Below are 25,355 nucleotides of genomic sequence, written 5' to 3'. Positions count from 1 at the left end.
AACAAGCTTACTTTCAGTCCCCCAAGCTCTGCGTGCGATTTACACGTCGTGCTAAAGTGCTTTTATCAAGAAAAGCCTGGTAGAGCCGCAAACCGGCTGCCCGCGGGAAAACATCACAGCTAACTTTTTAGCCTGCTAATAAAGTTGCCCGGTGGGGGGGGGGGCTGTTAAAGTTTCTCCAAGTCTCAATGGTAGGTGACCAAAAGACAAATATGAAAATGGCAACAAAAATCAGCGTGCTAGAATGTGGTCCTGTGAGCAAAGGGTAAATATTAGAAATCCTAGAAACTTCAGCAGCGAAATCCCCACTTTCACATTATTCAAAATGCATATTAGTCTCAGATGAGTTTGTCGATGATTGTTGTTGATGATGACTTTGTCGGAGGTATTTTCCCGTGTTGCTACTGTGACGACCGTCCCACGTCCCACGTGGCCTTGTGGTGATTGTTGTTCCGGGTGCTGATTGGAGGGTCGTCAGCTGGATGAGCCACACCTGAGCCGGCGTGGCTCCGCCTCAAAAGATCCTCTCCATCCAGAAACCCGGGGGGGGGGGGGGGTGAGGCTCGTCCAGCTGACGACCCTCCAGTCAAGACCACAAGTCTACAACCCTTCCGCCGCTGTCGTTTCCATAGCAACGGCTCACGAGCAATATCATCAAACCTGAGGAAAACGACACAACCTGACCTCTTAGAGACATTCGGATTGCGGTTATAGAATTTAAAACCGGAATGGGAGTTCCTAGTGGGTGAAAAATATTTTACCAAAACCAGCAGCTTTACAGAGTTTTAAATTTCCAAAAGCCTAGTTTTTGTGTGGCTGTATTCACTTCTCACCGGGGAACTCTATTCTCTTTCAATGACCGGCTTCTCCCCAGCGAGTGGACAGTTACTGGCTGGTGATCTTCTGACCATGAGCCAAAATGCTCAGTTTGCATAAAACTGATTCTCTGTAGTTATGAAAACGATGCACAAACTGGCAGAATGTGAAACGATGGAATTCATGTCTGATGAGCCCCTTGCACAACACGTGCTATGACGTAGAGGGATCATTTAAAAGTTTGCCTTTAGTTTTCTAATGAATGTGTTGGATAATTAGTGGTGAACATCCTCCGCCAGTAAACCACCATGTTTTCGCTGACCTCTGCTGGGTCAAAGGGGTCACCTTGCTGCAGCGCACCATTGACATCACTGTAAAGCGAGCCGACGGGTGCAACAAATGAGCATCATTACTAACCAGAGAGCTGCGCTTAAGTGATGCAGGACAAACGGCTGACACAGTGAACACAGATTGTAGTTTACATTCTGTGCAGCTAAAGACGGTGATTTACGACTCGGGCCATCTGATTACAGGCGAGTCCAACGGCTACAGCGGAATACGCTTCACATCAACGTTTAAGGCCTTAGGTCACATATTTGAGGAAGGCACACAGTCGTGAAAATGTTCCTGTACAATGTAACTTAAATCGAGAGAAAGTGGAATCCAGTATATACTTGCAGGTGAATTGCTGGTTGGAGAGACATACTAGAAACAGTCATTCACTTCTTTGCTTGATCTCACAATATTAGGCAGCACATTTCCACAGTTAGTTTCACACCTGACAAATGTGACTGTCATATTCCAGGTGGCTCAGAATCACAAAGCATTGATTAAAACCAAATATTAATGTAGTTGACATTTGTTTTTCACAGCCAACTGCGATTGGACTCACAAAAGGGCGTTTCTGAAAAAAGAAAAAAAAAAACGCTCGCCGCTTATGTGAGACTGCTGCATGACATGTCTTCATCGGCACTACCCAGGACGCTTTGGTTCATTCTGGGTGAGAACATCATCAGAGATAAACGCACTGCTGTCCACGGGGGCGAGGAGATCCAAAATGTAATCATTTCAGAGAGAGAGCGAGACAATAAAATACTGCAACGCGGCATATGTGCGTGCTGATCTGCCGCTTGATGAAGAAAAACAACTCAATTTAAGTGCATTGCTTTTCCCCTAAAGTCCCTGGAACTTGGATTTAGTATCTGATCCACAGCGGTGACGAATGTGTCGCCCACTTTGCCTTGTTTGTACTATTTACTCTCTGTGAAAAATGGAACCGTATAATGTGATCTGTTTTAAAGATTTCCATCTTCAGTAGGAATAAAGGGGCTGGGGGGGGGGGGGTTAGGAAAGTATCGAGAGATGGACAAGCACTATTAGTCTTGGGATTTGATGACAATCAGAAAGATCTTAGATAACAGCGGTCTTACCCTTTTACATTCGTCACCCAGATACTAAACCTGGCTGTGTTGGATGCGGTGTAAGCGACATTTCCTGACGTCAATAGTCCTAAAACAACTCTGCCAAACAAATACTACTTATCAGTGCTATTCATCAAACCCCTTCAGCCTTTCGGCACTTCTTCATCTCTCGTTATCCCCTCTATCTCTTTTCGATCGCAATCAAGTCTGCAAAGCCTGGAGATTTCTGCCGCTGTCCATATCAATCAGTCACTCCACCTCTCTCTTCTTACTGCCCTCCCTCTCTCTGGGCTCAGTCTCAGTTCAGATATCAAATATTAATCAAGGCAGGTTGAGAAGCAGTTGATCAGCTGTCCCTTCATTGATCCGCCTGCTCCCCTCAGCCACTCTCGGGTTCTGGCGGCAGAAGTTCTACTTCTTCTAAGCATTTAGTTTCAAGTATGCATGCTTCTCGTTTCTCTCTCTCTCTGCATTGTTGTACTTCTGCCCGTGTCTTCATGCCACGAGGCAACATTTTGAAAGCTGCCAAGTCTCAATTACAAACTTCCAAGCAGCCATCTGGTGTCCGGCCCTGCTGGAGTTAAAGAAGTGCATTCAAATTCAGTCAGCGCACATCTGCACTGACCTTGGCAGGTTCTTGCCTCTGACTTACGGGGAAACTCCTGCCAGTCCCACCGTCCCAAAGGGAATAAAGCCCTCCCCGATATACTCTAAGGAAGAATCCGTTTCAGACCCTGAACGTCCCGCATGTACACCACTCTAACCTTTAGTAACAGACTGTTTGGTTTTTTTCTGGAACCATTTTGGGAGCTCGAACGGCCGAGCCTTGGTTTCGATACATTGGCCGGTTTGAGAAGAGAATGTATAGATTTTGTGACGTCAACTGACTGGCGGTTATGAAGCCTTGAGTTTGCAATTTTTGCTCTCGTCGCCATCTTTTGAGCTTGGCGCTAGAAACCTGTCAATCAGCGACTCATGCTCCCCAGAGAATGAAACCCGCTGACTAAGATGAAGAGACCATGACTTCCTGGACTTGGATCCTAGGACTGTTTGTTTTAATTTCAAAAGGCACTCAATACGTGAAAAGATACTTTTTGCAGGTCATTTACAGGCTTCTCACATACATGCTTTCGTGTACTCCACACAGTAAAGGCCGTTGCACCACCTCTGGAGACACTGTTGTTAAAATCCTGAGTTTAAACAATGGCGTTGAATAATGGTGCCCTGTCGGACCCCCCCCCGGTGACCTCAGCGTAAGGTGGAGAAGGCGGCGGGATCGAGGCATGAAAACCGATAATTACATAACAGGAACAACAAATTCCTGCCAATTGAACAGATGCTCCTCCCGCGTTGATTTCCCATGAACTCTCCTCAGTTTAAACAGAGGCTGGTGGAAATTACCATAAGAGGCTTCTCTGGAGAGGGCCTCTTTCCAAGTGTAGAAATTCCACTTAATTAAACTGAATCCAAGCAGAGAACCTTGCTTTCAGTAGACTCCGGCCGATCTCTTGCACACGCAGCCTCGGTGCATTTGGCCTCACCCTTTTTTTGGCACCGCGTCATGTCGATCAGTGATGTAAAGTTACCAATTCTATTTATTCAAGCGGTACGCGCAATTCTGATGCTACTTTCTACACCGTTTCTAATTTATTCATTCTTAAAACATATATTGTGACTTTCAAACAGGATGAAATTTGTTTAGAATCACCTAAACAGCCACAACATTAACAAACAAAATATTACGGGGGTTGAGACGAGCATTAGCTCGACCTCTCACCGTCTTCCTCTTCTCCAGCCCTTTCTTTCCTCCTGGGGTCTCCTCATTAAATCTTGATGGAGACGAGTGAAGCCAATAATCCTCAGGCACCGTGAACTACTCTGCCTGAAATCAATAGGTTTCCTGCAGAAAACAACAACACACCGGTAGGAGGCGGGTGGGGACGGAGAGGGGGACTGGCGTGTTAAATATTAAACCGGAGGTCTCTTGGGGGGGGAGAGTTGTGGTGATGCATTGTCTGACCCAATTAGCATCTCCTGTTCACCTGCCGAGCTCCCGCTGAGGCTCGGCTCTGACTTTTACCCGTCACGACAAGGCCCTTCTGGGACAGTCGCACTCTTCAGCGGCGCCAGCCTCGCCGCCGTGTACACTAATCACGACACGGTGCGTCCGCGACACCGCCACACCCTTGAAGAGGACCATCTTGGCTCCGTGTATAAATCAGTCACCGCCACCTCCATAATGATCTCGCTCTGGGGGCTAATTGAGGCTCCTCTGGGACGAGACCAACCCGGCCCAAACGCTGTCTGATCCAGATGTTCTTCCAGGACTGTGTTACTTAAGCTACGGATAAAACGCTGACGCAGAAGTGTCAAACTTCATTCATTCACACGCCGAAAAACACATTGTTCTTGAAACGTTCCGTTGTCGGACTCTTCCGCTGGACGGACTTGTTCTGTGCCGCTATCCTGTGAATCCGTTAGCACTGATTGCTATCGTTAAAAAGTGTTATGAAGAGGATGTTAACCATGCCAGACTAATGGGGGAGAGGCCATTTTGAGTTTGAAGCCAATCTGGAAGTGTGAAAAGGGTTTTATCTTTACTGAATAGTACGGAACGACTTCTCCAGTTGCAAAAAGAAATCCAATTGAATGGAAATCTGAGGAAATCACCCTACTTTTAATTTTGTTTATAAGACCAGTAAAGAGTTTATCATTATGGTCAATTTACAGTCAAATAGAGTGGAAAAGTGGCCATAGTTTAAATAAAGGAATGAATGAAAACGTGATTTGATAAACCTCCATCATCAGAGTTCTGTGTCTTGTGTTTATTGCATCTTTTGCATGGAGTTTAAATCATTAGCATTTAATGAAGGGCAATGCACTGACCATAATGTCAATCAATCCACCCGCCCGAGGAATGTCCTTTCTAAACCCGTTTCATTTAAATATGTAAAATTTGAGGCTCAAGGAGGCAAACTCTTTAAATACTTTACAAAACGGCAAAGATTAAAAGCTATTCGTATACATTCAAAGGCATTCTAACGCTGCTGTACTGCACGACTGGACTGCAGTTGCACTCAAGCTACCGCTGGCTATCCATCAGTAGTATCAGCAGCAGCATTTGGCCATTTACTGTCAATGAAGATGACATATGGCATATCCTGTTCTCATCCTCATGCACCGGGCCAGGTCCTTTCCCATAGAAGGCTGGTCAGCCTTTGCGATGACATGCTGGTCTGGTCTACAACTTGGAGCCACAACGCTTGACTAAGAGGACCTTTTTAGGACATGGCGAAGGAAGGGATCCAAAATCAGCGTTTTTATGTCTGATTAAATAATGCCTCCAGACCCTGTTATTGTCAGATTGTCTGGCCGTCCAATTCCGTTCTCTTGACCGACACAAGAACACATCAGGGGGGCCTGAAGGGAATTTGGTTTAATTTGCACAGACGTCAAGACTAATTTCAAGGATGAACCGGCGATATTTTGGGGGTAAACGGTCTCTGTGACCATAGAATACACATTTCTCGCCATAAATCAAGAATGTATGTGCTCATTTTGTATAAAACATGGAACATGTATCAAAAATAAATGTCCATATATAAAGATTCATTTCTCCAAAATAGTTTCACTTTTGACTTCCCATTAGCTATCTCACACTGTGGAGACCTACCTGTTTTTTTTTTAAGTAGCTAAAACAAAAAAGCACTGCTGACACCAATGCTGCATTAGTATTGACAAACTTTACAATCTAAAGCTTTAATATGTGATACGATCTCAAACGGTGGGGAGAATTCTGACACCGTAAACATAGGATCTTCCGTGCACGGCTTAAGTATTTCAGTACCGTTGAATCTGGTTCTTTTACTCAACTAAAGCATCTGAATGTGAGTTTTACACAACCAAAAATTTTGGATATGTATATGTGCTCATGTTCATGACAAGTGCAAAGATTGAAAGATTTGGCTCATCAGAGTTTTGGTGAATAGCAAAGATAAGAAATGAAAGAAATCAACTTGGATTAAGCGTTTTTTAGTGTGATAGTGACGGATCTGCATCTAAATTCAGGATCGCGGTTTTGATCAGCTTCTGCATCGTGCATCCCCCTTCTCTGGTGTGTACGCGGGAACTGCTCAGCGGCGCGCGCGCTGCCCTTCATGGGACATGGAGCTTCGAGATGAATGAGGAAACGGATGAATTAAAACACAAGAAAGACGGAATCCAAGCAACAGATGGCAAAAGAAAGAAGCTGCCAAAAACCTTTCACGACACCTTTTGTCTCCATTTTCTCCATCCTTTGGAGTCAGCAGAGAAAAGGATGGAGGTGAGGACGCGCAAAGGGGGGGGCAAAGCATGCATCACCTTTAAAACAAACATATTTCACAAAGGTCTGTGTCAATCAATTTGTTTAACATTTACGTTTTTCTGTTTCCGACAGTCAATTAACACTTTTTGTAGACGTGCCTGAGCCGGGCCGTCGGTTCTTGTATTGATCACCTGTCTCGTCTTCATCCGAAGCAACTCCTCCCGTCTCCCAGCTTATCGGGGACGTAATCACTGCTGACGCGCCTACGTGTGGCCCGATGGTCGCACACTGCATCCTTCAGTCCGACTTCCAGCTCGTTCGCCGACTTCTTTTCGGGGGCAATTCAGTCCAGTCAATCGGCACAAAGTGATATATTGGTCCTTTTCAGTCAACGTGGAATCTGCATAATGAACATATCAGTAGGATGGTAACTTTGCATTTTTCTGTCATTTTTTTTAGTCTCCACTCACAGCATATACAGCATTATAAGACCTTTCATGGCGGTTTTGTAACGTTTAAAAGGATTGTCTCCTCGAGATTTCCATCATGGTTGTTTTGGCCGTGGTTAGCGTGACCCAGTGTCGATTTTTGTGTGTGTGTATTTGGTCTAACCCCGGTCGCATACTGATTTTTTTTTTTTTTTTTTCCCTTCGGCTGTTCTCATACATATACGCATATATATTTGATCAGTCATACATGAAAAAAATAGAATTCCATTTAATCCATGTAACTCGCTTTTCCAGAGGAGACCACTCTGCCGTTCACATGCGAAATGAGAAGTCCAAATACCTGAATATTCGTCACATTTTAACATTAACCCCGTTAATGTAAGCTAACTAAATACTTTCCTGTGACGACAGCAGATCATTTTGAAAAGGCTGTATGCACGTAGTGAGTTTAATCGACCGGAGTTGCTAGACTTCATTAGAGAAATTCCCATTATTTGAACCTTTTGTATAAGGACACGTTGGTTTTCTTTTCAGTCTAATCCAATACACCCACTGTCAAATTCAGCAAGCATCACCTCCTACTTATTACGCTAATAAGTAATCCAATGTTCATACAGCACAAATAAGGTAGCTTGCACTGATCCACACAACTGTTTTCCAGTCAATCAGCAACGGGGGGGGCACTCATGTTCGTACACGGAACAGGGGGAAGGATGTATGAAGCCGTTCCCAATGAGGCGAATATCAATGGCGGGATTGCGAGGAAGAATCATTTCCCACAAAATCCCCCGTGCCGACGTCGCCGAGGGTGGTGGACCCCGCCACTAGTACAAAGGGGTCATTGCTGAATGAAGATACATTGTCGTTGTTTTTTGCTGAGGAAATGCATTGAACACGGGGTTTATTTTGATAATAACCTTCAGTATTAAGGATTGTAATTTGGTATAGGTTAGTTTGCAATTCGTGGCATGAGAGTCCTTAATAAAATGATGACCTTTCCCTATCTCAACCAAGCGGGTTTGCTGCCCGGGCATAATCACAGATGGGGCATAATGAGAGGTCAGACCTACAGTATATCAAATCAATAAGAAGTCTGGAGTTGTGTTTGGTGATTGAAAGGTCCGGAACTAAGAAGTTTGAAAAAAAAAAAAAAAAGATCACAAACTTGAAAAGCCTTTGAAGTAATAATTGCATCTTCTGTTTTCATGACACTTATCTGCTACTCAAAGTCTTCTCAGTCTGATTCACATTCATTTGCTGCTGCTGCTGCTTAAAAGACATGAAAGGATCAGTCTAATCAAACAGTGGTGCCCCGGTCGCAGAAGGGCCCCCCCGGTCTCAGTGTGTACTATGAAGCTTACTTCCCAGTCTTTTTCAATCCCCTATAAATGATGGCACAACAGCAAAACGATTGAATGATGGCTGATAGTGAAATTAAAATATATGGATCAAATACGCATCTCTCTGGATGAGATTCCTCCTTCGAGTCGGATTCAACAAACCGCTCGGGGCTTTGGTGAGATGCTGTAAATATATACATAGTAAATGACTTGTGAGGCAGGGTGTGTGTGTGTGTGTGTGTGTGTTTGTGCGCCTCCTGAATGCGCCTCTTAAAGGACTCTTCTTTTGGTTTTATCCCTCTGCAACATGATTTCTGTGTGGATTCAGTCTTTGGGAGATGAGTTACTTTTTACAAATGCTCCGTCACGATGAACTCGATTCAGAAACTATCATATCAACACTGTGAAGAAACGAATATAAAAAACAGACAAGCTGGATGAACCTTAAATGCATTTCCGATACGAAGCACTGTCTTTGGGTTCCTACCCTAATATTTGAACCTAGTCAGAACTGTGAGCAGACCTACTACATCATCTCCTTGTTGCTTCTCTCTCTGACGATCCGTGCTGTGGACCTGAGCAGGTGGACACCTGTTGGTGCTTCTGCCCAGTTCATTTTTCTAAGTGCACAGACCCTGTATCTCTATTTTTAAGTCAAAGCTGCGAAAATATTCTTTTACCAAAAATCAATAAATTGATGCGCTCAAAATATTTTCACTTCACCTCATAGATTTTGGACCGAGCTCTCATCTGATACCTCGGCGCAAAATCTAGCGTGTTTCGGTGGATGCAGTGTGGGTTGAGTAATCAAGGTTGTCAGTAAGCGTAATCCGTGTCAGGATGGTGGAAGGTCGTGAGTGAGCGTGTTGTTGCTCCCAACGGAATCGGATCACTGAGGATGAACAAATGCACTTCTCCTCTGTTGCATCTCCACTTCCTGGTCAACTGCTGGATTTCAGATCATATTGATTTCCACCGGGATTAATCTTTCTGTGTGTGTGTGTGTTGTCCAGTGCTCAGCCCGGTCGCCGCGGCGTCGGCCAGAAGGTGTCACTCCATCTACAAAGGATTCGCTCAGTGTCTGATGGCCCTGGGAGACAGTCTCGCCGACAACGCCCGCAAGGACGAGGACGCGCACGAGATACACTCCATCTGCAGGTCGGTGTGATCACAAACACTTTTTTTAAACATTTGAAAAAAGAAAATATAAATTTCCTTTTTGAACGGGGAAAAAATACACAGGCCGGGGGGGGGGGGGTTGCGACACGCCCAGCGACGGCTCTCGACGGCTCATTTTTGGAGGAGGGGATGGTTGGTGATGGAAGCTGTCCTCATAAACGTCACCTGGCTCCAGATCAGCCCAGCTGCAGTTTCACTATATGTACAATTCAACTGATTTGCCACACTGTGTGAAGACCCATCAGCGGCACTAATAAATAATCATATGTGTGGTTTCTGCTGAAAAAGAAATTGGTTCCGGGTTTTAATTGTTTAGTTTTAGGATCCGAATATGCATTTTTAAACCCGGATCCGGACCAACCAGCGTCTATTTAGTGATTATTATAGGATTCTAGAATCTCGCTGCCAGTACACCTTTTCTGAGCTGAAGTTGTTCTGCGAGGCTTTTGGACAGAAAAGTTGACACAAGCATTTTGCATCTCCTCAAAGTCAATGTTCTATCTGATATCGACAGGTCACACACACATCTGCAGAATCCCACACGGCGAAGCCTTGTCTTTCTAATCCCTCGCTGAACTCACCCGTGACCTGTTCCCATGCAGTTCTGGGATTAAGGGGGAGAACTAGAACCGGGGCTGCAGTAAAAATGAGATGGGTTTTCCAAAGGGACTGTGGTGTGAAGAAGGTCTTCCAGACATCTGGTGTTTCGAATCCACGGGTACCATTTGTAACAAACGCTTTCCGTTAAACCGCCTCCAGTCATGTCGAGTTAAAGGATGGAGAACTCGCCACAGCGTACGCTAATGTTTTTTATATATATACACAGTTGACGGGAGGTTTGTCGTGTTCGAGGTTCCGTGGCATCATGATGTTGAACATTCTGGTGCGCCAATCTGACATCAGGACTGTTCCTCCCTCCATTGCTGCGAACTAAATTTCCGTTTGCCGTTAAGCATTCCCCAGGCAACGTGGCCGTCCCCAGCACATCTTACACGATCACGATGCACTCTGATAAAATGACAAATGATCTCACTGACTGGGATTATACGAAAGGGATATTACGTCTTTCACTTACACAAACAGTGATTACTGTGAGTTATGCAGCTCGACTGCTAGATTGCCACAACTCTGCCGGCTTTCAGTTGAAGTTGGAAGGAGGAATCAAGCGTTTATCGTGTTCGGCGCATCATCATTTCATACCAAAGGTACGACATTTAGTTGACAAAAATGTTACAAACGGCAACGTCGCGCGTGACTTTAACCTCTGCCATTTCGGTGTGAGGGAAGACAAACGACGCCCCGCGATGAAATGATGCTACTTCTCACATTCTCCCATTTCTCAAAAGTGTAAAGAGCGCCGGGGCTTTAGACGGGGGTGGCGGGAGCTTCCCATGACAGCGGTGACATTTGAGAGCCGCGCTGTGAACACCCCGGAGTGCTCCGTTGACTGGAGCACGTCAGCGCTCCGTTCAGCAAACAAAGCGCGTTCAAGGTCTCCACAGCTGCCCAGTGCGGCGATTCGTGGCGCCCCGCGCCTTCAACGTTTAGCCCTCTGTAAGTCCCATCGAGGTGCTGAGCTAAAATTCCCGAGGATACATCGCCTCCCTGGGCAATCGGGACGCTGGTCTGAAGGGTTTTTCCAGTGAACTTTTAGAGAATTCATTTGATTTTGTGCCCAATCCAATCCGGCGTTTCTGCTGACAAGCTTGAAGAATGACTATACGGAAACAAGCAACCGTCTCGTCGGTGGTCTCGGTTTACTTACGTAGGTCATACGTTTCATACTAAGGCTGTTTTGTAACCAGTTCCCCACAGTAAGTTTAACGCACCAACATGAAAGTGAGATCAGTCCTCTCATCTAAAGCAACTCTCAGCTGGGAAGCAAACAAACAAATCACAAAAATACGGAACTTTTCCTGTTAGGAGTTCGGTGTTTTCTTTTTCTTGAGCCCACTCACACACACACATTGATCCCAACATAGCAGGCACTGCAGAAAGATACTGATAAAATACAAATGACTGGTCATTTCTTTGGTAATTATAATTTGGATCAAATAAGAAAGGCTAAGAAAAGTGAGGAAAAAAACCCCCCACCAAGGATGAACTGATTCCTCAGAAAACCTCCAGTTGATTTTTTTTCACCTTGAACACTTTGTCCCATACAGCTTCCTCTCTTCTACCAGCACATCTCCACTCCGCAGCTCTCTTTTTAGCCTCTCATTGTTTGGGCTGGAGGCCCGATGACTCTGATAAAAGATGCATCTCTCTCCCCCCCCCCCCCCTCCCCCCGACCCACCCTCCCTACACATACACACACTTTTTTGTTCTCTTTCCTTTTCTCGACACACTATCAATCCATCACCCCCTCCCTCCCCCCCCCGTCACATCCATTCACCACTCTATTTATATGTACCCCTGTCATCCATCTTCCACAGGAGTCGCATCCTCTCAACCAGGGAAGGGAGCCACTAATGTGTGAGAGGGTCTCCAGAATAGGTCCGCTGATCTGGGAGCAGCGTTGCCGCTGAGTTGAATCACTACGGTTGCGACATAATAATGAGCTCCTGGCGTAACGCGGAGGCCTCCCAGCAGACTGTAAACACATCGGGGGAACAGCAGGGGTCAACCAAAGAGGTCAACGTAGTTACTCCATCCACATAGTAGTAATTTAAACGCCATACAGCGGCAATTGTGACTAGCACTCCCCCCCCCCCCCCCCCCCCCCCCTGCATTATGAATGAGGCCTGAGCGAACCAAAGTGCGCGATCATACATGCTCTGTGTAACGCAGCTCGCAGACATTAAGCAGTTCACAGGCGAGTGTTGACGCTGGGCTCCAGGGGCTCCGGCGGAGGATTTGCCTGTTTTGTTCATGAAACATTTTCATTGAGATGTGCAAAGCGGGGCGTCATAGTCCTGGTGGAAAACCTAATGGAGTCATCCTGAGTATGTCGTCCTGTGGGGATGCGTGCACGTACGAGCATGTCCTCGCAGTATCATTGGTATTTGCTGCCAAACCAGGTTTTTTGCCTCGGGCACCATTAAACTCCACTAAATATTATTCTTAAATGGACCTTTCTGCATGGTGCAGAAATGACTCCACCATCCGACGAGCATTTTTCCTCCATCTCACCATTATTCACCCGACAATGACGTGTGCATTAATCGGCAATAATTCTGATTTCCACATTCTTAGTAGCCGAGTTTGGTTTTGACCTCAACTGTTCTACCGCCATCTTATTAAAATTGATTGATCATCATCTGTTTGTTTGTACTGTATTGTCACGCACCTCAAGAATGTGATGATTGTTATTAATCATAGGCCATTATTTTAAAAGCTCACAAGTGAAGTCGTTTTTCATTCATTAGTTAATTTAACCAACAAGTAAACTAACCCGCCTCTGTCAAATAGCATGTAATAGTGAACTGCTATTTATTTTTCCAGGTTCATTATTGAGTCTATTTTTATAATTATATTCTCATTAATTTCCCCGTATCTAATTCTAACAATAATAATATAAATGAAAACAGCATATGATGAAACCGTTATATCTTCTGCATACTGTGAAAACCCCACTGCGTTACAACCCTAAATGAGGGGAGAGGAAGGGGGGAATGGTTTGAGAGAATATCCTTACAAGTAGAATAACATCTTGTGTAAGTGTGTGTGTGTGTGTCACCATGGCCCTGCAGCCCACCCACGGTACCACTCCACTGTTGTTGGATCTCCTCTATTCCTTGAGGTACCAATTAAACTACTAATCCTGCAACCCGGCCACCTTAGTGTGAGTGTTGCCTAATGCAGGGACAGAAGAGCCCTCACACCCAATCCACATGTGCGCACACACTCCTCTCCCCAATCTACACTCTCCGTGTCCTCCGCTCACTTTGTCATTCTCGTATTTTCCTCTCTTCTCTCTTCCCTCCTCCTCTTTGTTCGCTCTCTCCTTCCATCCGTCTCTCTTGTCTTCTTGGCCTGTTCGCCTGTTTACCTTCCTCCCTCCCTCCACCCCCTGCAAACATGGTATTAGCGCTTTAGCTTTAATCAGAGCCACCTAATGAGGAGGTAGCGTGACGCTCTCCTCTGAATATTGGCCACCCCACACACACACACACACACACACACACACACACACAGGCATGCGTCAGTGTAGTCTGAATAAGAGGCTATGATTTGCATCTAGGCCAAGGCTGCTCCATTGTCAGAGGACTCCCAGGAGTGTGCCGCTGCTTTTATTCCTCGTACTCACAATCGGCTTTATGTAGCTGCAATCATTCACTGTGGATCCGGAGGAGGTTAAGGTGAAAAGGAAATATTTGGGGCTAAAGATACAGAGTTTCTAGACACAATAGAATTAAACAGTAACCTTTTGCTGCAGCTCTGAAAGGAGTAGGGAAGGTTCGGATGAAAAATAGGTACCTCTTTATTAAGTAAAACCTCTAAAGGGGTTATCCGTAATACGTTTATTCATGTTAAAATCCCTATGAATGATTTCTTTGAATGACTTTAAGCCGCTAATACGTTTTCGTATATAATACTAAGAAGGCTTGCTTTGCCAGGGTGTGAACCCACTACAATAGAACTAAAAGCGGGGAGCCCATGTTATGAATGGATGCCTGTAAGACTGAATATGCCTTTAAATCAATAATAAATACAGAAAGGTTTTTTCCTTTCCCCCCCCCAGAATGGTATTTCTGACAGTGTGTAAAAAATAAATAAATAATTGAACCGCTAATTGGGATACCGTTTGGGGGATTGAAACTGACTGGTAAAACAAAATATTCAAAGGGACAGTGTGCAGTGGCGTCTAACGATGTGGTCTCCTCTTTTTCCCAACAGCTGAACTCACCATGAGCCGCTGAGCAGAGCAGCGGCTACGCCGTCCGCCATCACAACCGTAGTAATGCTGCTTCAAGGGCGCCGCGCTCAGGGGATTATACAGTCATGAAAAAATGAAAGTGTAAAGAATATTACATTCTATTTCTGCTAATAGAGCCACAACAATTTGAGAAACTCTTTTAGTAATAAATATATGAACTAGAATGACATGATTGAAGGCCTTTCTCCATGAGTCCCTAACCCATCCAAAAGCTTCGCTTATGAAAAAGATATAAAAACTTTTCTTTCACTCAGCCGCTTTATTTTCTTTTATATTTGTATCCTTTACAGATTTAGATAAGGCCATTCATGCATTCATTGCACCTCATTTCAACGTCTCTTTTCGTATTCATGCATCACTTCAGGGTCTCGGTCAGCGTAGTTTCAGATCGCATTTCTTTTTGGATATCGTATGGATTAAAAATGATATTAAGCATTTTCAATTCTTCCTTTTTTATTTCTACAAAAAAACCTGTCACACATAAGACTATAGATGCTGCTGTATTCTGTAAGTTGTTAAACCGACTTGCTGCTTGAACCTGCAGCTGCAAAATATAGATCAAGTCTTGATTTGGCACAACATAGATATTTATTTCTCAAAAAGGTGAAGCACGTCAACACGGTAACCCCGACTAAGGCCACTGCAGGTGAAGCGTGAGGATTTTCTTATGAAAGCATGTCAAAATATTCATGAAGAATAACTGAATTCCTTTCATTTCTTTGTTGCTTTAAAATTTGTGCAATCCCCCGGAGCTCAGAGGCTGTGGTAGTTCATATGTATTTTCTTAACTTAGTTCATCAACCTTGGACAAAATAGTCACAAGGCTTTATATGAATTTGGCAGGATTTAAAAAGAAAAACCAAATAAAGTGATGTTTCAGACAAGATTTATTTTACATCCACGCCTTGTGAAAGATGGCAGGGAAACCTTGGTGCGCTTTAATGTCAACACGCGTTCGTCGAAAGTCTTCACTGTGTTCAGAGTGATGATTGGATGATATCTGGGTCGTAGTGGTGAAAACTGGTTAATCTGTCTGATCATTTCCTGAGAAGGTCGAAACGCGTCGGCGTGTGGAAAGCGGGTTCTGTTGAAGGTGAGATATGCGAGTGACGTCGTGGAGAGGGTTTTATACAAGTCTTAGGAGGAGGGGGCCGCAATATTTGTCCTCCTCCGAGGTTGTAGGTAGTTTTTTCCAATCCGCCAAAAGAAATACCATTGACGCGCTGTTGATTTGTGTTTTTTATGCATCAGACCAGTAGTGCATCACCCAAAGAACAAGCTCCCATCCCTTGGCCCCTCATGGTGGGAAAACAATCCAGTGTAGACAGAAACCTCATTTATTTCTCTCCCCGTGTCTTTAAAAATATCCCGATGAAACGCTATTGTGGTTCCAAACTGCTCACCAGAACAGTGTCTTTTTATCGCGGAAGCCAAAGTGCCTTTTGGGGGATGGAAACGGGAAAATACCCCTAACGTGTGTGTGTGTGTGTGTGTGTGTAGCGGAGGCTTTCAAACTGAGATGTGAGGTATACGATACTTTAATATCCACTGTCAGTGTGGTAAATGGCTAAACGAGGCTGGAGACAGTTGGTACTGATGGAGAGCTAATATTAGCCTGCGCGGGAGGCTGCTGACTGTCATCTCTAATATATCTGCCTGCAGATCAAACATTAGAGCATTAACAGGTTAGTTGTGCACAGACGACGCTTAGCGTGATTCTATTAAATATGTCTGGGTTCAGACAAGGTTACGAAATAACTATTAAAGTCTGTCTAACAAGATATAAATGCATACAAACTTGTCCAGATTACAAAATGAAATCTAATAATCAATCATTGTTTCTGCTCTACCTACTTGCGCTCCATTGCCTGCCTTCAATTTCCGGACACAACACTTAGCAATATGTTTGAATGTCAATAATTTAAAAGACAGGACAGTAGAACGTTCGCAACTGAGGTTTGGAGGTTTTTCGGGTGTCAGCAGCAGCATGTTAGCAGCCGAGCAGACGTACCCTCAAGAGCTTTTTTTATTGTGAAAGCAGCTGGCTGTCTGTCAGTGCCCTCGCTGTGTTTTTGCTGTCTCTGCACCACCTGTGACTTGAGCAGAGACACACACACACACACGGAGGAGAAGCCCTGCACCGCTGCACATGACAACATCCCTTTCAATTTTTTTTTTTTTATTCTTACACTATCTCCCTACATACACACACACACACACACACACTCAGGTGCCAGATGCCACTTTCTCTCCATCAGCTGCTCCTCCCACTGCAGCAGTTAAGCAGAGTCCTCTCCCGTAGTCGGTGGGTGGACCAGAGGTGTTAAGTAAGGTAACACCCTTGACACACAGAGTCATCAAGGGAGGCCCGGCCCGTAGTGGCGCTTGATCATTTTATGAAGCTGCACGCGAATATTCAAGTGTCCCTCGCTGCGGCGACACAACCACGTTTCCATTGAAGAAGTGGGTCTAGAGAAATTCTATGCACAGTGTGTGATAACGTGTGTGTGTGCTTGCATTTCTGACCTGAAAATAAGGACAAAATGCCCTCAAAATGCACAGTACAAAGACATTTTCTTACTTATTTCAAAGACATTTGGAGCTGTAAGTGTTGTGATCGGGAGTTCAGCTTAGGTGTTAATCACAGCTACACTTTGCAAGATTAGCAATGAAGCCTTCGGGGCGAGACGACACAGGACTGCAACAATCCCGCCGTGATTAATCCTATTTGTCTGAATTAAACTGTGATCAATCCCTTCCCAGCTACAGTGATGAATCAAAACTGATCAACGGCTCCATTCGGAGACTGCCGGTCTTCTCTTGTGCGTCTCTTACCTTTTGGTGTGTGTATGTATCACACGCTTACCTGCCATTAACCTTGAACTCTGATGAGAAGTTCGATATCCGTTGAGAGAGATCAAGAATGCGATTAGCTGCAATTGAGGTGGACCTTTTTAGTTGTTGTTTTTCCATCCTTTTGACATTGTGTGCGCGCGCCATATGTGACTGACGCAGGCAGCCGTCATCAGTACAGAACTCTTTAGCCACGTGACCAGTCCACGGGGCTTAATCGTGAACAAGCAACTTTTGTAGAAGGATGTGATGTCTGTCTCCTTATCTGACGCATAGATCATGTGCTGTCAAGCCCTTCTTTGTCCCCATTCCTCAAATACTGACACTTGGTCAGTAGCCTTTGGACAATTAGACGGGCAAAGCAGCTGGCGCTGTACGAAGAGCGAGAAGGTCTGCTTAGGGTGGGCGGTCAGGTCAAAGCAACTTTTAGCCGTTCTTTTCTTGTCCCGTGTGAACTGAAGCGTATCTAAATTGTAATATATGCGGAAACTGTATGTTTCTTTTCGACACAGAGGTTTGTATTGACGCTGTTTTGATATAACACAGAACTTTATTTTCAAAAGGCACCATTAATAAGTGGAAACGAACCGAGCGAGCGGCATAGTTGGAAGCGCAGGGCCACCGACCAAGCGTCGCTATTTGACGAGTGTGGAGCGCGAGCGTGTTGGAACCTGGCATCTGGAGGACATGCGCGTCTGTTTCAAAAGAGGCATGTTTGTGTCAATCATATGGACTTTAATGGCTTTCATGTAAGATGCTTCAGGTGTTTTGTGTCGGGCTCATTTTGAACAGAACCATCTGCTTCTGCTTTGTTTGAGGGCCCTCCTTTTTCTCTTTTAACACTCCTCATATTTCCTCAGAGAAAACTCAACACATTCGTGATGAGTGGAAGAATTAGCAGCCGATTCAGATGTACTCAGCTTCAGGTGTGAAAATTGAAGGTTACTGGAATTAAATTTTATCACGTTACATGTCATTTAGCTGACGCTTTTATCCAAAGCGACTTACAATAAGTGCATTCAACCATAGGGTACAAACTCAGAAGAACAAGAAACAAGAAAGTGCAATTTCCTCAAATAAGCCAATTTACAATTTGCTATAGATGAGTGGCGTTATAAGTACAATTTAAGTGCTACAATTTGTTAGTCGAGGTAGAGTCTGAAGAGGTGTGTCTTTAGTCAGAAGATGTGAAGGCTCTCTGCGGTCCTGGTGTCTTCAGAGAGCTCGTTCCGCCATTTAGGAGCAAGGACAGCAAAGAGTCGTGATCTAGTCGAGTGTTTTGCTCTCAGTGAGGGAGGGACGAGTAGTTTTGCAGGTGCAGAGCGGAGAGTGCGGGTCGGGATGTAGGGTTTGACCATGTCCTGGATGTAAGCTGGACCCGATCCATTCACAGCATGGTAGGTGAGCACCAGTGTATTGAACTGGATGCGGGCGGCCACCGGTAGCCAGTGAAGAGAGCGGAGGAGTGGAGTAGTGTGGGAGAATTTGGGAAGGTTAAAGACCAGTGGAGCTGCTGCATTCTGGATGAGCTGCAGAGGTGGAATGGCGGTGGCAGGGAGACCTGCCAGGAGAGTTGCAGTAGTCCAGGCGGGAGATGACAAGAGCCTGAATCAGTACCTGCGCTGCCTTCTGAGTGAGAAGAGGACGTATTCTCCTGATGTTGTAGAGCGTGTATCTGCAGGATCGCGTTGTCGCGGTGATGTTGGGAGTCAGGGAGAGTTGTGCTGTCGAGTGTCACGCCGAGGTTCCTAGCGGTCAAAGTGAGCGTTAGTACGGAGTTCCCAAAGTTAACCGTCAAGTCCTGTGTAGGAGAATCTTTTCCCCGAAAGAGAAGTAGTTCAGTCTTGTCAGGGTTGATTTTCAGATGGTGAGCGGACATCCACTGAGAGATGTCAATCAGACAGGCGGAGATCTGTGCCGCCACCCGAGTGTCCGAGTGAGGGAGTGTAGAGTTGGTTTATGCTTTCATTCTGTGTAAGAACTGTGTAAGATTACTTCCTCCTGTCTCTTTCATCATTTTTTCCTCATCCTCTTTTATTTTACTGTTTCCTTCACTTATTACACTTCAATTCAAGGAGTGTTTCAAATGAATTGATATAAAACAGCAGTAGTTCAACAAATACGCAGTTCATGACAGCTTGACAGCTTTTCCATTCCCTGTTCTGATGGCGGCCGTCCTCCCCCCCCTTTAACTTGAACTGCAACCTTCGCTCTCGCAGTAGTGAAGACCAGCAGATGGTCTCATGGCAATTGCGGAGAGAACTCAAAGGACTTGAAGATTGAATTAGATTTACCCAGTAAAAGGACTTGTTTTTCATCGTTGTCGCATCTTCAGCTATTTTCATAGTTTAGATAATTATTAGTGAAACAACGGGAGCATTCACCAGATAGGATAATCATATGTGTTTGGCATGTTATTGGCCAGGGTGTTTCGTGCTTATGTGGGAAGTGTTATTGTATTTATAGCACACATGCATGGGGAGTTGAAAATTCAGAAGAAAAAAAAACCTTGGCACGTCCCTCAATTGAAGTATGCATCAACCGTGTATGAGAAATGCCACGTTTTTTCTTGTTATTTGGTTGTTATTAGCAATTGGGCTTGAGCAAGACTTTCCAACCATACCAGTGATGGTTTGGATTATACTAGGACACTGGGTCTATGTTTGTTTTATCCTGAGATGGCAATAGATCACCAAAGTCATTACAGTTCATCCTGAGGCGGACATGAATGTCTATACCAAAGTCATGGTGACATTTCACTCAAAACCAGTGGCTCCACAAGGACACTGGATAGAAAGTCAGGGGATCATCAGTGAGAAAGATTTATCCTCTTGGGCAGGGGTCTTTTTTCGAGCTTCGCGCTCTTTAGACGTGAGCATAAATGGGATCTAATTGGATAGTGCCTGTGCTGTCCTATTTTCATGAAAGGTGCTGTGAACGAACCGGTGCCCAGCTTGTGTTGGGGACTGAAAGATAATATCTTCTCCGCAAAAACAGTTTCTCTTCCTCATCAGCTGCTCTCATGAACCAACTCCGAGCCCCATGTAGTAACATATGGACATTTAATCTTATTTTATTCTTATATTGCACCAATCATCAAGATAAATTCCTCTGTGTGTAACATATCTGGCAATAAAAGGCTTCTGATTCTGATTCAATCAGAGGCAGTGTAAGGGGGTGTCTGGGTAACAACATTTCCCAAACAACTTTTATGTGTACTTACTGCTAGCGTGCCATTAGTAAAGGTACCATGTATTACCATTGGCGTATTTAATGTTTTGAGGCAGGCTACCACCATCCACTATAAACATTTGCATAAACACAATAACTTCGACCTGCTAATTTAAGATTAAGCTTAATCTTAACCCAACTGACAACTATTGCTGACAACTATGTGGAAACGCTGTTGCCGTTTTGACTTCCCATAACCTTCTTTGCTCATTTCTTTTATAGGTTTCCATGATGGCTTCCTTTTGTTTTCACGTGTCCCGAGTTGCATCTGACTCCTCCCTCTTGTCTTCAGGTCGTGGGATGCGTTCCATGACTGCGCCAACGCAGCAATGGCCGGCTGTCCGGACGAAGCTGCGGCAGTCTGGGAATCCCTCCGACAGGAATCCAAGAAGATGCAGTTCTCCGGGAACCTGTACGACATGTGCTCCAACCGGGACAAGCACCTGGGGGCCTCGGCCCCCCCCCGCAGCTCGTCCAACCAGGAAGCAATCAACCAGGAGTCTCTAAGAGGGGGTGCAGATAACCTGGCAGGCAACCCTCACATTCTCATGCTACTATCTCCACTGCTGATTCTGTTGTTTGGGATATAGCTCCCTTGAAAGACATAGGACTTGTGTAGATATATATATATATATAAACTTTGTGTATTTCTTTCTCCTTCCACAAGTCCGTAGACTTTCCACTTCTTTTCCCTTTCTCTGCCAATGGCAGAATATTTCTTGTTGCATGTTCAGAGGCCCGACAGTCGTTTTGATGATGTGTTTTTTAACTGCCTGTGCCGTTTCTTGCATATTCTCTGCCTTTGAACCAGTCCCTCTGTTGGAAACAAAAACAATTCATACAGAAGCACAACCACTGTACAAAATGAAAACACATACATAGTTAAACAGACAGTGGCCTCATGTCATCTGTCTCTATCCCCCTATTCCTCTACATCTAGCGTATCTAGTTCTTTAGTGTGAGAGAGACAAAACAACGCCCCCCCCTGAAAAACGTGAAAATGAAGTGACAAGGGGGCCAAATGCCACGACAGGCCACACTCATTCACTCATTAGCTTTACAGTATGAATTCTTTGCTAATTATGTAAATCTAACATTATTGGCTTGCTTGATAGGCGAGGTGATGGTGAACTACTGCACGTCATGTCTCCGTAGGTTAATATAAATATCACAAACCTGTGCCCAGCCCGCTGTTGAGTACAGTTAAACACACACTAAAAAAAAGTTGGTTGTCTTGCTAGCGGTCAAATTGTTTTTTTCAAATTATCGCGGTGCTAAGCTAAGCTAACAGTGCCCAAGCGAGCTAGCACTATCGCTAAAGGCCAAATACACGTTAGCGATAGTGCTAGCTCGTAAGTTGTAGTCATATCCCTCTTAATGGTCACATCTAATGCGGAATTAGAGAGTACATTAGGAAGCTCTATCTAAAATTTCCCTGTGTCCTTGATGGGGATGCCACCCGAAACCCAGTTCTAAACAGGAACTGGTTCCTAATTAGAAAGAACAAGTGTGGCTACAATTAAGTTGACTAAATGCTGTGAACTTTCTTGTCAAAATACAATAAAACCCTCACCAGTAAGAGAGGTATTGCCGGCAATTTACCAACATCATTTGGCGAAACAAGCAGAACATCTATCACCAGAAATGGTTTGGCGAGCAGGCAGCCGTCCATCCTGGTCCTCTGCGGGTAACATTAGCGTTAGAATGGTCTCGTAGCGTTAAATGTAAGATAATCGCTAAGCTAATTGTTTAGTAAATGTACTTTAAATCCTTTGGAAGTTGTTTCATTGCTGCTCAAGAAAGACTATTTGTATACATACAAGAATAATAAAGCAATATCGATTGTTTTTATTAATTGTCTTTTTCTCTCGTGGTATATCAGAGTATCAATAAGGAAGCGAAGTGAGGCGGCAGTATCGATGAGGGTACTAGTATAAAAAAAAACTAATGCTAATCGTCCTCTGTTCCTTCAGGAGAACGTTTTTGAGAAAGTTATCAATTAACAAATGATTTGCTCCTCAAATCATCACATGAAAGTAATTGATTATAGCGTCTCTCCCATCAATATGAGCAAATTCTTCAAGTAACATTGTTTGGGTTGGTATGGAAAACTGGATCGGTTCCTGGCTGGTGTGTTTTTTTTTTTATTTTGCTGCTTGCCCAGGTTTTAAATCCTCCAAGGGTCCGTCTTGGCATCCTATACCGTAGCCCTACAGTATGGGACCAATATGTTCGCCAGTCAAAATCACAACAACTTGCATGCCAAGCGTGTTTCATGCTCCGGGAGCCATGGTTTCGGCCCTGCAGACCCACTGAAGCTGCTTGTTATTCTAAGTGGCTCGAGGTAACAGTTGTTTCTGTCTGGCCCAGGTTCAGAAATACAATCAGATTAGAGAAAGATGGAGAAAGAGAGAGAGAGACAGAGAGATGAGCACACCTGGAAAACAAATACCGTTGAAGATTGAATCCACCTGTTCTAGCCCCGAGGGTGGCCCAGGCGGGAGGCTTTAGGTTGGAGGTGTACTTTATTTTTTATTTATTTACAAATAATAAAAATCAAAGCCGCGTTGACTTTAAGGAGTCGCACTAGAATTTGAAATTCAAAAGGAAAATCATTAAAGATTGAAACAACCACTTTAAGAGAGGAGGGAATTGATAAAAAAAAACAGCTCACCTTATGAACTCATTGAGCATCAGCCTCGCCGGTGGCAAGTTTGATATATACATACCTACAGGGTTGAATTAAACAGAGAATATTGGCAAACATATCTCTAGACAGTTTTATAAAGTAGGGGAAATTTTATTCTTAGTGTTGATTTGGGACCTCAATGTCAAAAGTTGACATTTCATTTGAATATTGAGGGTTTTTTTGACACACACACACACACACACACACACACACACACACACACACACACACTACCTTAACATGTCGACCCTGGGATGTTTCAGATAAACCAAGCTACATTGACAGAATACATTTCCAGGTAGATCCAAGTGTTATATAGTTAAAACTCCAATCAGCCTTAGGCTATTTATTTTACACATAAGGGACCTCAGCCAGGGATGTTTTTTAACTGTATTAAACTGACAGAATCACCAATTAGTGGCCTCAATGACTGATTCAGCAAGGTGTGGTATTGGGAAAAAGCATCTCGACGGTCCCCAGATAAGATGTTGTCACTATACGGGTGGAATCCGAGTGAATCCCAATCTTGAGGCTACATGAGCAAATTGGATTGGATGTGTTTGGCCTACAGTGATTCAGTCATCATCACCCCAACGGAAGCATTTTTTTATGGGGAAATCACCTCTGTGGATTACAAGTAGAGCCTTGCTGTGCGCAGAGGTTCTCCCAAACGCCGGCACACAAAACAAATGTATTTACGAGGCGATGTGTTTCATGGTACGTGAACAGATCCGATTGCAGAGCAGTTTTCAATAGCGCTGCAGGACAAATGCAACATTATTGACCAAAGCAAAGCTAAAAATTATATTCCAGCACTGCGCTTCGAGACTGTACATCTCCTCGCCTAAAGCTTGGTGCTCGGACAAATAGGTTAAATTGGACAGAAACAACCACGGGAGAATTTGTAATATTCTCAAACACCGATACATCATTGTCACATTAATGGCGGAGTATATTTGGTGTTATTAGTGTGAACAAACAGCAGAAAACACTTTTCTTCTGTGCTAAATGTTCTTATTTTTACATAAACACTTTTCTTTGTATACCAACAAAGCTGCTCCAGTGTCTCCCTCCTCAACAAACAATCAAATCCTTCGGCAACTCCTGAAATTCAATGTGGCGCAGTGTGTGATAATTGCCGCTCTTGGACTCTGTTTCTTCTCACGTTTGGTCTTAAAGAGGTGTGCTTGTTTTGCTCTAAAAGTATTTTCGAGAAGTTAAACACTACTTTGCAATGAATGCCGGAAAAGAGATCGGGATCATTTCTATTGCCTCTCTAGGGATCTCAAAATGGAGAAATCTGATCCCACCCCCCTCCTTCCCAAAAAAGGTAGCAAGTTCAATTTCATCCTGTGAAGTTACCTGGAGAAATCTCAATAATTAGCCAAAGTCAATATAATCTGCTGCTGGAGATATTTGCTCAGTTAAACTGTCAGGATAAGATCAAAATGATTGCTAAGATTACCTCAATGCTTTGGTCTTTGCAGATTGAGGTGTGAGAGATATTGTTTGGTCGTTAGAACACCGTTTGAACCAGTCGTTAAATAAATTGACTACAAATTGTACCATAGTTCAAAGAAATCTTTGAAGAATCAACATTTAAGGAAAAAAGGCGAAGTATGATGAATGTTTCCTAATCTCATAGAGTTGTACCTCATTTAATTAATCTGTACAGAAAAAAATAATGTAATTTTTTGAAGAGTTGAGTTCAGCTGGGTGAAACGTGGCAGATGGCAGTAGTGAAAAATGTATGACATTTTGACCAGAGCTTTGAGTCTCAGACCTGAGACGAGACAGACGGACCTGATCCGTCCACCTGGGTCCCAGAGTCGTATGCTCGCCTCCAGCAAGTGGCTGCAAGCACTGCTTGTTTTCAAATTAAAACCGCAAGCGTCCCAGTTTTAATTAGGAATAAGACAAAAGGAGAAGGACATGAGAACACAAACTTGGGGTCATTGCAGATGCGTTTTGTGAAGAATAATTTGACGTCAATTTTGCTGCTGACAAAAAGGAAGAAAGTACTTAAATGCATACGCATTATGCAGAAGTTTAAACCTGCCATTGCTAAATAACATATTTCATATGTATATTGACTATAAATCTATAAAGCAGAATACATTTATATAGCCAGTTATCATCATGCTGCGTTCTGGATTTCCACCTTTAGTCAAATATATGGTAAAAAAACAGAA

General features: G+C 44.1%; 1 protein-coding gene across 1 annotated transcript in view; it reads left to right on the top strand.

Annotated features, from left to right (window-relative positions):
- Positions 1-22,321, top strand: part of LOC120808978 (neuritin-like protein) — a 44,201-nt gene extending 21,880 nt beyond the window's left edge. Inside the window, exons 2-3 of the mRNA XM_040162403.2 lie at positions 9,346-9,490; positions 20,767-22,321. Of these exons, the coding sequence (XP_040018337.2) occupies positions 9,346-9,490; positions 20,767-21,064 (443 nt within the window). The 3' untranslated portion in view covers positions 21,065-22,321. The remainder of the gene's footprint in view (positions 1-9,345; positions 9,491-20,766) is intronic.
- Positions 22,322-25,355: the final 3,034 nt, after the last annotated feature.

The sequence above is a fragment of the Gasterosteus aculeatus genome, chromosome X (genome assembly GCF_964276395.1).
Source record: "Gasterosteus aculeatus chromosome X, fGasAcu3.hap1.1, whole genome shotgun sequence".
Taxonomy (NCBI): domain Eukaryota; kingdom Metazoa; phylum Chordata; class Actinopteri; order Perciformes; family Gasterosteidae; genus Gasterosteus; species Gasterosteus aculeatus.
The sequence above is the reverse complement of the archived record's forward strand: the minus strand, read 5'-3'. Positions and strand labels throughout refer to the sequence as shown.